We start from the raw sequence: 16486 nt of genomic DNA on the forward strand, positions 1-16486 counted from the left end.
ACAAAACAGTTCTACGACTATAGCCATTTTCTAGGGATTTAGCTAACATTCTAACGTGCCAAAGTGTACTCTCGTTACATCGATCGATGCTTGGCCAGCTCTATGAAGCCCTAGAGAGAATCGATACGTTCTTTTCCAAGGTATGGAGTTAATGTTTAGTAATTGTTTTCGTATCACCTTAACAGTGAGTTGAAGTATGAAGTGAAGTGAAGTGAATACTAATGTTTTAACGAGGTGCCAGGGGCTCGCCGTTAAGCACCCCCCTCTACAGGTGCCGCCGATATAACAATTTCAAATCACCAGTGCCATTTTCTTCATTTTTTCCTTGCTTGTTCTTTGTTTCTATAAACGTGTGTGAATGAAAAAAAAAAAAGAAAGAAAAAAAAAAGTAAATTTGGCGAACGTCACGACACGCCAGAGGCATTTTATTTCCGTTTGCTCGTCGTAATTCGTTGCCTTTTGCGTTATTCTGCTGCGTCTACCACATCAATCGGCTGAATAGTAACCTCAGGTTCCACAGGGCGCGACTTGAAGTTGGTCGTTAGCCTCACTCTCAAATTTCCACATTATGGCCTGCTTGTTAGTGTTTTTATGGAGATAAGTTATCATATATGTTCATAGTACTATCTGATCGTTTGTTTCCATTGACGTTGGTCGGTTTCGGCTAGAACTTGAGCGTATATTACAAACTGAAGTGTCTCTTAAGGTTCGCGGTCCGCTTCCTTTCGTATGTTTTGGACTTGCTTGCAATCGTTCATACTAACGAATAGCCTTGTTCGCATACTGTATAACGTTAGAATGCGTTCATCCTCGATGCCAGCTGGCCTTTAACGAGGTCCATACTTAGCATGAACGTTTCTATAGGCATACATTGATATCGTAAGCACTTAGTTGCGTATATAAGCCCTTATTATGGGTCTAGCTTATAGGGGATTCACCCGAAGCGTGCGATTATGTCCAAGACATTCTTATGCTTATAGGCTGCGTGAGATATTCAGATGTACTCAGTATATTATTATTGTTCTTGTCTTATCGTAGAATAATATTATTATTTCTAGTGTTCGTGTCACTACAGCGTATATCTTGCGCGTCGCGTTGCATTTTTCTGTCTATGCAAATAGAAAAGGAACAGTTATCTTGCAGCGGCTTCCGTTTCTGACTGCGTGCTACCACATTTGCTAGTAATGTCCATATAAGGTTCACCTGTCGTTTTGTCCTATTCCGAGCATATCGCTCGATGTGCCTAAGGATGTGTGTCTATTTGGTCAGTTGATAACTACCTAAAAAGGAAAACACCGTATCATTATAGGCTAGCGCCTCGATATCGGATTTTCTTTCAGTTGAATTCGCTTTTTTCCTCCATTTCCTCTTCCTCTTGCTACTTATCTGTTGATGTAATAATAATAATAGTAGCTATCATCGTTATCGTTATCATGTTATGTTAACAATCGAACTATCGAATGCTAGCAATGCGACTGGCTCCCACTGCACAGCAGCTGTGAGTGCTATCAACGATATGCTATTGTGCACGCAGTGTCTAATTTTTCTAGATCATTTACTTTTCGGCCACGTCCTCTTTGCCTCTCACCTCGTCTCTTCCCTGTAGTCAAGCGTGAGAATCGGCATTTTGCTATCATCGACCAATCTCCAACGAAAATACTGTTTGGGTCAACGTGATTTTGGGTTAACTGGTCAACTGGGTCTAGTAGGAATGGTCAGACTTTTTGACCTGATGCGACCCAGCGATTGTGTTCGTTCGATATGATCGAGGCGCGAACAGACCATGGTTCACGCATTGACTGCATCTACACAGCGGGAAAATTATACTGCCAACACATCATGACAGTATGACCCTAACAGCCAGCTTGCTCACCTATTTCGTTTCGCGCTACCTAGCGTGTTTCCTCTACTTGTATGCGTCTTTATATAGGTAGATACGCTGTGTGACCCGTACTCATCTATGTCCTGTAGAAGCCTATCCATATGCCTGTTCGTATCGATGCATGTACGTTGTCATGCTTAGATCTGTATACGGTTATAATATTATTATAAGCTTAGTATATGTGTCGCCGTCATCAGGGATGAGTTTTGTTGCGATTCATTTTTATTCCAAACCTTTGCTCTCCCGCCCGCTTGCTTTGAGATAGCATAGCTACTCAAACAAATAGTCGAGCTTGCTCAGTGAATGATGAAGGTTTATAGGTTTGTTCTATTACCAAAAAAATGGGTGCTAATATTCCGTCTACGCTGCGAATACTTCAAATATGCCTACAAGTCAACGGGTCCTTGTGATGCCGTTGTATGATATTCGTCACCGTGGCAGTCCAAATTAGCAGCCCCTACTTAAACCTTCTGTCGGTACGCAGCCACAGTGGCCTACTTAGTCAGTCAATCATTTGAAACCGAAGGTCCTGCAAAGGTTTATTAACATTTTGCTCGATTTTCAAACGAGCTGCGATAATGATGTTTGTTTTTTGTCTTTCCTCTACCGTAAGCGGGCGCTTATGTATAATAAAACAATCTGAATCCATGACTCATATATATATATATATATATATATATATATGTGTGTGTGTGTGTGCTTATTTAGTTAAGGAATTTTTGTAGCTGTTCTTATAATTTACTATCATGTTTATATCACTACTCTTATCGTCGTTTCGGTACGTTATCATAATTATTGTTTATATTTTTTTGCTTTATTATAATCTAAATTGAAATCTAGGTAAGGCAAACAACAAATTCGTAATCCATTGCATTAATAGTATTAATAATAATATTATAGCAATTATAAGTCAACAACAAGAAACAGGTACGCAGCAACAAAACCTCACCGGGCCCGACTTGTCGATCATCCCGACTGTTTTTAATACATTCTAATGACAATAGGCTTAACTATTTTCCTGGCCAATTTTGAATGTTACGAAACTTTTCAAAGACGCGAAATACCGTACGTCTTTTTAATTCCAGAAGTTAGAAGTTAATACCCGGCTTTTCTAGGTCCCTGGTTGCTGAGGTCGATAGCCTAAGCGGTTTTCAAAACAATTAAACAAAGTACGCTTCAGCGCGTCCGTTTCTAATAGTTACGTGCGCTTTGACGCGCGAGGCTTTCGGATACGATCGACACGTTTGTCGGGCCCCACATTTCGAGTATAGTTGCCTAGAGAGTGAGAAACTAACGTCATCTTCGTCTTCTTCCGCGTTAGCCTTCTCGTCACTATATTATGTCTGAGGGGTAAGCGGGACCAGGCGAAAGGTTTGCAGTCGCCACCAGTGGGCAGACTGAACCAAGCCCGCAACCAATCAAATGCCCCTGCACGAATTGTGCTCTATCGCTGGAATGAAGAGGTCGACATACGGACAACCATGTTTATCTTCTTTGCCCCTCGGTCCCAACAAGATGATGCCCATATCACCAGCAGTGTAGCATTATCGGTTATTGGTCACTTTTAAATATTCACAGTTATATATTTGCGTAAGTGAAGTTATGGACTATCTAGCTCCTGTTCTTAGTTTTATGAGTAGTGTAGTTACGGCCATGACATCGTTTGATGTACCTGTTGGTCTACCTGCAAGTAGGTCATTGTGCAAATAGGGCTTACACGATGAAATGTATCGTTCCTTGGAGCTTGGTCAGCTATGCATGATAATATTTAGTGTTGAGCGCGTGTAGTATGTATTTGGTCAGCTGAAGCCGCCGCAGCCGAATTTTTTTCCATAATTTCATTTGCAGATTGACCTGTTGCTGCATTGTCAGTTAACTACTATTGTTCGTTTAGAGAACCATTAAGTGAAAACACCGATAGGGGCAGGCGTGAGCTGTGGATGGGCGGGTACGAAGCGGAGTAGTAATTTAGGTAATGCTCATTTCGATATCTGGCAGGGTATTAAGATGTATAAATGAACGCCGAAAGGGAAAGCTAAGGTTTTGCCAGGTCGTTCCAGGTAGACACCTTCAATGATCAGCATAGCTTCGTTTCTATAGTGCGATGCCAGACCCGCGATGGCAACTCACAATACTCGATAGTACAATTGAAACAATACATCTAGCAACAATAAGCGTTGATACTAAGCAAAAGTGCGTGTCTCGTGATCTCGTACGTATCTTCTAGTGCTATATGCAATTGCTTTTTCCCGTTCTACTTTTTGTTGTTAGCGTAGACATTTATAAGTCGGTAACCATACGAAGCGTCTCTGGCCAGACACCCATTGTATATCTATTGGAACTGTTACGTGTTACCTGTTTAATTTCAATATGTCGTATTAGTAATAGTTGCTTTTTAGCAGGTTGCCACATCATTCTCTCGCAGAGTTCTAGACGCACTCGTGCGTCAGGCATACACGTACATCATATAGACATTATCGTGCTTATAGTTTATTATCAATAGATTATTACTGCTGCCATATATAGCGTTCGATTGATACTTTCGGACGTCTCATTCTTTATTCCAGGATGATCGACTGGCATTTATCTAAGTCAGTAGCATTATAATAACATTGTAGTATTATTTTTTCATTGTTATTACTTCCAGTTGTTATAATCACTGTCATGGTCATTAATGTTATATATATATATATATATATATACTAATGGTAATTAGTTATCATTCTTCCACCATTCATCCTGGATGGTAGTCGGGGTTTACAGAATTCACTAAGTCGCGTTTCGCAGAGAAAGAAAAACCAATGTCAAGCTAGTCATCAGGATGTAGAAACTTTTTAGCCCTGCTCCCCAGCAGTAACGTAGAATGGTTACAGGCTCTTCCTTGACTGTTTTTCCTTGCGTTTGGTCCTAGTTCAACTTGATCTTAAGTTGTTCGTCTTTGTTTTACTTTTCTTCGTTTCGATAGCGGTGACAAGCAGCCACCGTCGCCGTCTTGCTGCGGCCCACACAACCTACAACATCATCATCAAGTGGATTGGTAGCAATAGTCGTTTGTGGGCCTGTCAAGCGAAGGAACCCGCCACTCAATCGCTTACAGATAAGCTTACGCTGCCATTGCAGACAGCCGACTACAACAAAACGGTCCAGGAAGATGTCCATTTCTCGAAACGCTTTGAATTGCGGCCAACAGGACAGCGGTATATTGACAGCGCTGAGCGGTGGTCCAAGGTTTCGCTATCGAATGGCACCCGTACGCAGATGGATAATGTAGCAGTGGTTACAGATATGGTCATGAGTCCGTTCTACAAGGACGTCGAGTATCAGTCCCCGCAGTCTTACCGGGGCAGCACACGGCAGCAGAAGTAGCAGCGATCGTATCGATAACTTCGTTAATTTGCTATCAGAAAAAATGGCTGATTCATGATTCAAGAGGACTTTGCAACTGATTACGCCTTTGGGTATCTCCAAAATGCTGTATGGAAAGGGGAGAGAATTTCGGAAACTTAAACGGTTAGCTTTTTTCAAATACTCATCAAACGAGATGATTAGAGGTGGCCCAATCTCGTCCCAGGCAATCGTGTGTTGTCTCGTAACTCTGTTTGCCCCTATCATGGGTAGCTATAATAGTAAAGTGCCGAGTATGTAGGATGGTGGGCGTCGTCACGTGTTTGGCTGCACTATTATCTCTCATGTTGTCGTTTCGATGGTGTTGCCATACCGTATTCGAGAGACAGTTCGACTGTCATAGTATCCCCATTTTTTTGTTCGTAGTTAAGACTATTGCACGGTTGTTACTACTGCCGATGTCGTTGTTGTGGTTGTTGCTGGGCTCAGTGTTCGTATTTTTCCGTATGGATCTGGGCGTGGTGTTGTACGGGGTGCGTGGTTTATCGGTGTAACCCCTCTACCGTTACATTACATCATCAGAAACCGAACGTCTCCGTATAGAAAGCAACCGAATCGCAAATTAGAGGTAAGCGAATAGCAGCATCGCCTTGTCCCGAACGACTGTAAGGAAGTCAACCCAAGCCATTTTTGCTCTGGCCCTTCACATTTTTTCTTTGCCCTTTTCTTTTCTTCTATAGCGACGACCGCAGCCATGCGATGTGAACGTGAACAATATTTTCTTTTAATTTCCACCTCTGAAGAACACATATCGATCGGCTGTTGTCCTATACAGAATGGTATCGTCTATATCGCAAGGACTCACTGTTTTTCATTGGGCGATTTTGGCACACAGAATCCTAGAAAAAGTATACACAACCCTTTTTGTGATGCTGATTCGTCTTTTCCCGTCACTGCTGTTTGTTTGTTTGTTTGCCTTGCAGATAACCCAGAATAGGAATACTGTCCGGGGATATTAGTTTGGTACTGTTCCTTCTTCGTTATATACGTAGCTATACAAATTATCCACCCGTCCGCCTTATCTACCTGCCTACGATCTATCTAACTCCTGCTGTAGTAGTTTATTGTCATTCCTGTAAGTTGAATTCATTATTGTTCCGCCATTGCTGTAGTCGTCAATCGCAGATATCAATGTGATATGCGTCAAGATATGATATAATAGGATATAATAACAATAATTAGCGCTATCAAGACAGCCACGACACATTTATTTATGTTAATTATACTGATACATAACGACAATATTGGTATGATGAAAATAATAGCGGTGAGCGACAATCGTAACGTTACGTTAACAATTGAAACGTTGGTAACGAATAGCGTTCCTATTACTGTAGTCTGCTAATGTTGGAAAGGAAGCAACGTGTTATCCTGGCAGCAAATTCAAGAAAAGGACCTTGCTTTTAGGAATGTCCTCGATGCGGCAGTCTGTGCCTTAAACGATCCTATGCGTGTCGCGCCTTTGAGGAGCACGAACACTCCACGCACGATGACACGAAGTTTTGTTGAATCACCACTTCGTCTGAGGGCGCGACTTTTCCGCTCAATGTTGACATCTAATTGTAGTAGCATTCAATCGGTGCCAACCTTTTTTGGTCTTTCCGGGATGCTGTGAAAATTTACACAGCCCGACAATTGCCGCCCGACAAGATGGCGTGTTGCTGCTAAAAAGTTTGAACGCCCAAGGGTCGTTGATTGTAACAGATGTTTGATTTGAGTGATAACGGTCGCATCTACGCTCACTCAAGTTAATAATAAGAATGTTGATTTAGCATTAGTAGATAGCTGAGGTAAATGTAGGCAGAACAAAGCGGCAAGAAACGGCGTACTAAGACTGTCAAAATTACAGTCTCGACACAAACGCGTTTCGGGACGCGTTTCCGTTAGCCGACAGAGTCTAGATCGATAATTAAAGGGCGTTAGCGGCGATGCTGTATCTTGTGTAGGTCCGCATCTGTGCTATAATACATGACTGTGCTAATTATATAATAGACTATAACAGCACAATAATTCATAACCAATAAACAGTGGGTCAATAGTAACAATATTGCGTTCACTAGATCGATGCAAGCGTGACAAATATTGACAATGGGAATATTTCATAGTAATAACTATGAAACAACCCCCCCCCCCCCCCACCTTATTTATGCAAAGGTACACGATTGTTGACTGTCTCGAACAACTGCTATTTTCTCGGCAGTAACGGGATGTTTTAGTCTTCATCCATAGTATACCGTTTCATGAATTATGTATTTGTTTGTCTATGTATGCTTGCATGTATACTGTTGTGGTTTTCTCGTGCATAGACAAGCTTCAGCTTCTGACCTCTGTTCGGACAGATCCGTCCTGATCTTCATCAACGACGAAACAATATAAGAATTGCGATGTCTTGTTTAACGAAGGGACGAATACATCCTTACATTGACAATAATAGTAATAAGAATTATTATAATCGCAGCTGATGATGATGATGATGATGATGGTGATGATGATGATGATGATGATTATAATAACCGTATTTAATGGCTGTCGTTGTGTGTCGCATTGTTTTGCAGTTAATCAATGTTGCTTGTCTTAGCAGATTCAATCGTACTTATCAGTGATAGTAGTAGCATTGGACTTTGAAAAATCACAACACGGCGGTCGTCTGCTTTGTTTTCCCACGGAACCAGCGCCAGCAATAGCTGGAGCGAATGTACGTATCGTTTGTCAGCTATCGCAGGCTACTCAGACGCTCAGCGTCTTTATCGATTCTCGCTTGAAACCGCTAATGCAACAGGTGTGCCGTCAATCTTGGCTACAGTTGAGGCTGCTAACATCACCACATATATAGATACACTGATGCTTTTCTGCGTTAATTTGCTTTATGTTACTGTATGCCTTCCGTAGGCAACAGTCCGTTATGTCACAGTATTGGAGACGCGGTCTTAATTGATTAGAACGCATGCTCGTCAAGCTTTTGACGTTTGTGTCTGCCGTTTTTATAGTACCCCATTAAAAAAGGCCATAGACGATCACAGGTCTCTGTTAATTGTGTTTGTCCGTCTTTCACGAGAGCCGTATAGCGTTGTACAGTATTTTTTTGTCCATTATATCTGTGTCGTTGGTTGCGGTCGTACCATTCAGCTCTGTCGACATTCAGCTTGTCTTTATTGTTGTGTGCGTAGTAGGCGTAGCGTAACGTATTGTTGTTGCTGTTGCTGTTGTTGTTCTATTCTAAAGAGATGATCTGTTCGGCATGGTCAACACAGGTGGAAGCAGAGTTCGCTTTTTTTTAATTACCTCTTTTTTGGTTTATTTGTTCCCGTTTGTATCGAGTGTAAAAAACGCATTTGTCTGCTGCAGTGGCTACCCGGTTTAATTTTTAGGGATGTTATCATCGTTTCGGATCTCAGACTTGAGCTTAACGAACTCTTTGGCCACTTCGTCGTTGTTTCGCTGCGACAGAATACGCAGGATTGTCCAGCCCGTCTCGTCCATATGAATGCGTCGTCCAAGGGGCAGCCAGCACGCGCAGGAACCTTGCTCAACGATGTCCTTGAGCTGCATAACGGCGACGCCGACAAGACGATCGTCCCTGGCGAAGCAATAGTCCTTGATGCATATATGTAACTCGTACGAGGCGGGCTGTTCATCATTGGCGATAATAAAGTGAAACGTTTCATTATACTTTGGAGACCAGGTGTTGTTCTTGGATTTGGTCGCAAACCGGCGTTTCTTGTCGTGAAGACGAGGACCAATCAGGTTCACCTGAAAATCGTCAGCACGAAACAAGGACAATGTGATGATAGTTGTGAGGTAGGGCGAAACAAACCGAGCCAGACTGCAATCAATATATTTAGGTTAGACTCTATCGAGGCAGCGGGAACAGGTTCCTAGAGCAGGGATAGGTCTGCTATTTGAAATACGAAGTACATGGCCTAAGTGTTTCGTGCGTGCATTTTCGAGCCTGACGAACTGGCGCGGACCGTTTTAAAAACTCATTCCGTCCTACGATGATTACGTCCGATACACAAACAGTATCGGCCTGACTATCGTGTGCCAAACGGAACTATGATATTACAATACATAATGACCCAAGGAAATTGACAGACAGACAGAAAAACGTGAGAAACCACCTACCTCTACAAATGGTCTGAACATTGAAGTATTTGGCCACTTTAGGTCATTTGCAGCAACAACCTAGGTAAGGTAACACAACGTTAGTATACGTCATTTGCTTCAAATTCCCAGTTAATCGAGCTATAGGGAAAATGCTGTGCACGTTCATAGTGCAGATGGCGGGGGCAACACATGCACGCGTTGTCTCCATCCTGACAACCGCAACCATTATTTACAGAAATACTCTATGTAGTCTTCCTTGTGCACATACCTTAACGGTAATCTTGTGTTCGCCCGTTCCAGGGTGGGTGAACAGATCAACTTGTACCGATACCTGTTCATCGTTGGGGGACATAACGTGTTAGAATCGACCACACACGCTCTGCCTTTTATTAGGGACGTCCTTGTCCACCATAACATGTAAAACACATACCCACACAGTATGAAAGTACTAATGGTCCGAAGTAAACTTGCCCGTAAACTATCGTCTTACTTACAATTTTACTTCTGAATTCATTCGAGACACAGTAAGCCCTCTGCTCTGTAAAATGAAGTGAAAGCCTCAAGCAAAATGTGTTTGCGCTTATTTCCGGCTTTCATTAAGTCAAAGTACCTATCTTCTATATACAAAGGATAGTATACACTAAAAAAAGACTCATCTACTAGAAAAGACATCGGAAATGTCTTGCTAAATGCATCACCTCTCCCACGGCGCCTTCGTCGTGGCTAGGCTGGTCTTGTTTAAGCTGCGAGCCTACGAAAGTCTTAACCAGTGCGTCGGTAGTCTGCGTGTACAAAGAGAGTGCATAACGAAGGCTTTGTAGCTCGGGAGACTTATCCAAAAATGTCTTTTTCAGTCCGTTTCCCCCGGCATGAAAATACTGCTTTATGGTATCCAGGGCAACGTCTAGCACCGCACATTGGCGTGGCGTCAGATTCTTTTCCACCTGGATAGAGGCAAGCATAAAAAAGAAAAACGGAGACGCAATCAATGTTACTTGTTAATATGGCTTTTTTTCTTTGAATAACCATACATGCGCAGCATGATTAAGCTAACCAGTTACCACAGCCAATTCTCGTAGTGTACCCCCATGTAAGTAGTGCCCGTTTCAAAACCCAAGGGAACTGTGTACAGAGTACTGTGTTAAACCCCGGACGTTCTGCGTAACAAATCATTCGCATAATGTTCTGCTGCTGATATAGTTCAGCTAGTTCAAGTTGACACACACTTGCCATCTAGACTGTATGTATTTATGTATGTATGTATGTATGTATGATTTCAACAAATTTAACGACAAAGTGATCTGAAGGGCGCTGCACTAATATAAACAGTAGTTCTCGACGTTGCTTGTCGTTCGCCACCGCACTCACTTGCGACTTTCAAATTACCCGCCGCGTACTTTTGTGAATGGATATGTATGACAATGCCGCACGTGCATCTCTTAGCTTATGTCTGTGTACGTACTTCCATAACGCCCAAATTAGGCAGCTTGTTGGAGGTGGAAATGGAGTTCTTGAAGAGTCGTGACATATCCTCGATCTTTGCAGCGTTCACGTTCGTCAGATTGGGCAGCACGCTCTTTTCCGAAATGGGTGGCAGCACCACGGTTTTCTCCATGGTGTGCACGACAATTTTCCACAGCTCCTTGAGCAGGCGCTTGAGGACGGTTCGCTCGCAGAGCTGCGCAAACAGCGTCAGTTTTCCGTCCAGAATGTCCATGAGCGGATGAAGAACGTGGTCCGCTTCGGCGGCCACCTCGTTCCTCGCCTGAGCCGTTTGTGCCATACTGCCGCCACCTTTAATTGCGCAGAGGAGCTGGTTGAGTTCGGCCATCGAGGCTTTGATCGTGCCCTCGAGACTTGTTGCGAAAACACAGCTAAGGTCGTCGAGTACGCCGTTCAGGCTTTGCTGAAGCTCTTTGAGGATATTGGAAGCATCGGCTTCAAGCTTCTCGCCTCCCATCGACTCGAATAGCTTTTCGAGCTGCACCCGCAGCTGCTGAATGTTGTTCATCAGAATGCAGGCCGTCTTCTCCTGAGAGACGTAGTTCGGGAAATCCTTTTTGACGATGTCCGCGTACGCGGTGAGGACCTTGACGATCGTTTTGGCGAAACGCTTCATATAGCGCTTGACGATCTCCGGGTCGGGACATTCAAGTTTCGAAATAACGTCGAAACACTGGGTCAGCTGGGTGAAGACGTCGACCACCGAATTCGAGAACATCGTGTGTTCCGAGCTTTGCTGGAACTACAGATTGCAAAACGGAACAGAAGGCGAGAAGTCGAACTAAGTTGGATTACTATGTATATTCAAAGATACATATATATAATACCCAGCAATGTTGCCTTGACTTGATGAAATGGCCAGATCTTTTTAATTGAATTTTTGCTTCTGGTTTTTCTTTAAATTTACATTATCGAAGTTTTCCACCAGTTACATTAGTGCCAAATGTTACCTCTGCTTAGCAGAGTTAGCATATGGTGCTATCTTATAGTTTCTATAAATATCCTTCATATTTAACAAATAGAACGTTTTGACCACGCGGTTTGTACAGTGATTAAATAAATCTGCTGTAACTTGGAATAAGACTGCTTATTATGGAACTACCCTGTAAAAAATAGTTTTGAGCCCTCTAACTCACGACTTGCGACTACGACGATAATTATAACACTTTCTACGTTAAATTGACAGTCAGATGAGTTTAATTGTGCGATAAGTTCCTAACTGCATTTATAATTACCCCGTCCTTTTTGTCCCGGAGGAAGGCGCTGTGCAGGTACTCAAGCGAGACATCATCGTTTTCATTAAGCCATTGCATTACGAACGGTTCGAACCACGACGGGTATTCGGGAACGGAATCCTAACATTTTCAGAATCATACGGTGCATAGTGAGTTCGCTGTTTCCAATGTCCAGTAAAATATTTGATAGCTACAAGTGTTAGACAGTATTCAAGCTGATTGCTATTTAGTCACAAGTAGATACAATGTATTCTTTTGCATCCTGTTATCGTTGAGCGTCTATACGGTTTTCCATATAAAAACAAAAACTCAATTTAGTATTAAATGGATAGTTGTATTGTTTCCATTGAGAAACAATAAGCTTGGAGCAACTGACAATCTGCCTCAGTCGCTCGTCCATGTTCCACACAGATACAAATTTGCTAACGCCTAATACCATATTAATATGATTTAGATCGTATTGAACAGACCTTGTAGGGTACGATGTCGCTAACGTAGTTGTTATAGAACCACTTAACCTTGAAGTGAAGGTTCATGTACGCCGACGATTTGCACAACCGATGCTGCTCATGCTCCTCTAGGGCGTACTTCATATCTGTTGAGGAAAAGGAGGCAGAGAACGGAACAGAGAAAAGAGTGAGCGGAACGCAGAACAGAAAGGCAAAACGACACGTTGCAAGAAAAAAAGGACAAGTGATTTACGGAAAACCCCGGTCATACATGGTCTGAGCGGGTCAGCCGCATGGGCCTTCGGATGGGTATATAGTAGGTACTTGACAGTTGTCGATGCCTGTACGGCATGCGTATCAGAGTAAAATGACATATTCTTTTGTGGTTTATCGGATATCCATACGGTGCGTATTACAGTTTTCTGCTTATAGTTTGGCCATATCCGCCGAGGCACGAGGGGTTGCGGGAGAGAGAAGAATGGGTGCAGAAGATGAATTGAGTTGTGCGTACTCACCAATGGCAAACACCCTCCACATAATAGATGCGCTTAGCTGTCCGATGTTTAGTTCCTGCGGAAATTGGCTTAGCACGGGTGCATAACTAGTACGGTCTTCCTCGATCACCGAGACCTGCGCACGTGCAGGGTGAGTTTGACCGAACAAGCAGTGTTAATGACATGGGGTATTCCGCTGTCATATATTACTCCAGCAGGCAAATTTATTGAAAAATATCTTTAGTAAATAATTTTTGTCTGACCCTTTTTTAACTCGGATAGATATTTCTCTTCGTACGTATCCGTATAGATTTTTCCTAGTGAAGTTGGTTAGCAATTAAATAAAAAAAAAAAAAAAAAAAGTATTTTTGATTATTTTTCGTATTTGTTTGACTTTAGCGATCTCAAAGTGCTCAGTCCTATAACTAATATTAGGTACAGTGGCCTTCAGACGGACGTACGGATAATTCTTGTAGCGAATTATATTTTTTAAATATTAAAGTTTGACAAGATATGAATAATCAGACTTTTAGGTTATGTTGTGAAGCTTGTTGATAATGGTAACCATCCATCCATCTTACCTGTAGCGCGATGAGCTTATGCCAGAAATCTAAATCTTTTAGACTTGGACCTTGTTCATCTTTCTTTTCGTCGGTATTCTGGCAGCAGATATCGAGATTTACAATTAACAACAATTTAGTTTTTGTCATCTTACAAATAACATTGTACTGTGTAATTTCATTATATAGTACGGAACGGACCAAGTGTAAGTTAAAGCATATTATATTTTAAAACGGGTCAAGATCTTCAATTTAGAAGCGTCTTTCAGAACTGTTGATTCATAAAATTTGGCTAATGACAAAACGCAGGATTGGGCAAAAATAGGCAGAACGTAGTGAAGTTGAGCATTGCTTCATTAGAGGTATATTGTCTGCCGTACACCTACATATGAATACTGTCTATGTCTATGTAGAAAAAGTACTGCCATCTGCCACACGCTCAAAACATCCTTTTCCATTTGCTGTGGTCTAATATTGTTAGCAGTTCAACGGACGCTTGTTCTCGGAAACTTTGTTCGACTTTAACGCATGCCTATATCCGCTCTTTTCCTACCCCCAAACATAGTGTCCATTGTAAAAAGACTCCCCGTTAGCGTGGCGTTAGACACTGCGTCTTCAGTCCCGCTCCCGTCAACTCATTTGGACACAGTTCCAACACTCGACTTAATCTGCGTGTAGCCGCTACCACGACAAATAATAGGCGGCACTTATAGTAGCAGAGCGTTAGAGCCCAAGCATTTACCGTAGGCTGTGCAGTCACGGCGGCTGACGTTAAGGCAGCCTGAACAAATCGGGGCAAAAACGTTGCAGGTTGCTGTGTTCTAATGTGTTGTGTTGCTTCTGCGCGAACTGGTTAGCTACCAAGACTGTAGGATGTCAGATTTTTACCGTTAAATCAGCCACCATTGACACCAACTACACTGACCCCACCTTATTCAGGGAACTTTTTTTTTTTAACAGAATGTCAGTACAGTATATTTTCAACAAACAGCGCGATTGACAACAACAATTTAGTGCGGCAGTACATTACTGCAGAAACTGAATGCCCTATTTATGAAAAAAGAGGACATGAAGGAGTGCTTTGTCATGAGTTTCAGCTTGAACGGGCAAAATAGCACATAACCCAGCTGATATATGAAGACGTTTATGAACGACGTCCTGATGATGGCGTTTACGCTACTGGAATCGAAGACGATGCAGGATAGAACGATGCGTTAAGTATTTACGCGCACCTAACCAAATTCATACAAATCGTATCATCTATCTTTAGGTCTCGGCCACAAAAGGATCAATAGCCTTATAAATCCAACTGAGAGCGGTAGGGAAACAACATCTGCTTTAATGGTGGAAGCCAAATGATTTTCTATAGGCATGTATGAAAAACGAGGTCAATCTAACGACATACGACACGAAATGTTTTGTGTCAGGGATCAATCAGCAAAGCTACAGTAGTGAGGACCGCTTATAAGATAACAGACAGTGAAAATCGTTTTTAGATGTGGTTTCAATATGCTACTAAAACCACACGCACTTTTTGTAGTTGCCCACAATCCAAGTAATGGGTTTAAAAGTCTGGGAAAACGAGCCATTGGCTAGTTAATTCTCATCAGCCAGGTCTCTGTGTGAGCTTGCCGAGAACAAACCCACTCAGAAAAGGGATCATTCTTGAGTTCGCCATATAGATCGATGGAACTTTAGGTATAAAAACACGTATTTTTTTGGAATAACAGGGTTTGCTTACGTTGTACGTTTTAGTTAGCATGGCGTCCACAAGCACTTGCAGATAGATTGACATTAGTTGGGCATGCGTCATGTATGACTCAAAAAATTTGCCGTATGTTGGTAACCTTCTCAAAAAGGAAAATCAAGCACAAAAATAAGAAATATAAAACATGTTGAATTAAAAACAGTTGAACTCTAGGGCTCACCTGGAACTCCCTGTTGTATAAGTCATAACAGTTGTCGAAGAGGAACTGATACGTTGAGCGGAGACATGCTGAAGCACATTCCTTCACCACAGTGCTAGCTCTCGGTGGACTAGAAAGCTCTTGCACCTGTAGGCGATTGTAATAACAAAAACATACATACAGATAACAAATTTATCCAAAAACCAGTTGCTTACTGACTGCCTAACTTTCCTCGTAGGGGCGATCAACTTAAGTGTCATGAGACAATTTGCCTTAGGTTATTCCGTTTCCCCGGGCTAGCCAAAATGTCAGCTCCGCTACAAGCCACCTCGCGTATGTGGAAACGAAAGAAGTAGTACATACTTTCATGCGGAAAAATGTGATGGAGGTTAGCAGGTCCACGGTCGACTTGAGGTCCTGTAGTTTTTCTGCGCTTGAAGCCGGGAAATTGTTTCTGTACATCGACAGATCGATACGTAGTGAATTGTGCAAATGATCCAATAGTTTGACGAACTTCTCTTTCTGCAAAACGTTAATATAGTGTAGTTTTCCTATTATTTCGTCTCTAATTTTTTCTCTCTCTGAAAGAGTATTCGAGTAATTATTTCGCGTTAGAAAATGGCTAACAAAGGAAGACTTCGATGAAGTCTTCCTGTTTTCCTTTATTTCGTCATACGTTTCAGACAGTAACATGTGCTCGATGTATGTATTCTACTAATATGGTTTATTGTTTATATTCAGTGCTCTATGAATAAAACAAGCCAAGTAATAATTAAAGAAATTCTTTTTCTTGTCTAGCCGCAGCATTATAATGAGTATCAGAAGGAAACATCATAGCAAAAAGGCACACCTAGAATTGTGATACTAATAATATTGTCACAAATGATAAAACACACAATACTAGCTGAATAAATAACACAAAAATAATAGTAATTGCTTTTTACGCT

General features: G+C 42.0%; 1 protein-coding gene across 1 annotated transcript in view; it reads right to left on the minus strand.

Moving 5' to 3' along the window:
* Nucleotides 1–393: 393 nt before the first annotated feature.
* LOC111272144 (protein unc-13 homolog A) overlaps nt 394–16486 on the minus strand; it is a 34570-nt gene continuing 18477 nt past the window's right edge. The window contains exons 12-22 of the mRNA XM_022853403.2: nt 15903–16061; nt 15561–15686; nt 13654–13731; nt 13094–13208; nt 12600–12724; nt 12130–12249; nt 10854–11636; nt 10090–10335; nt 9660–9722; nt 9410–9469; nt 394–9037 (exon numbers count right to left, since the gene is read on the minus strand). Of these exons, the coding sequence (XP_022709138.1) occupies nt 8645–9037; nt 9410–9469; nt 9660–9722; nt 10090–10335; nt 10854–11636; nt 12130–12249; nt 12600–12724; nt 13094–13208; nt 13654–13731; nt 15561–15686; nt 15903–16061 (2268 nt within the window). The 3' untranslated portion in view covers nt 394–8644. The remainder of the gene's footprint in view (nt 9038–9409; nt 9470–9659; nt 9723–10089; nt 10336–10853; nt 11637–12129; nt 12250–12599; nt 12725–13093; nt 13209–13653; nt 13732–15560; nt 15687–15902; nt 16062–16486) is intronic.

Source organism: Varroa jacobsoni, unplaced genomic scaffold (genome assembly GCF_002532875.2).
Source record: "Varroa jacobsoni isolate VJ856 unplaced genomic scaffold, vjacob_1.0 contig01667, whole genome shotgun sequence".
Taxonomy (NCBI): domain Eukaryota; kingdom Metazoa; phylum Arthropoda; class Arachnida; order Mesostigmata; family Varroidae; genus Varroa; species Varroa jacobsoni.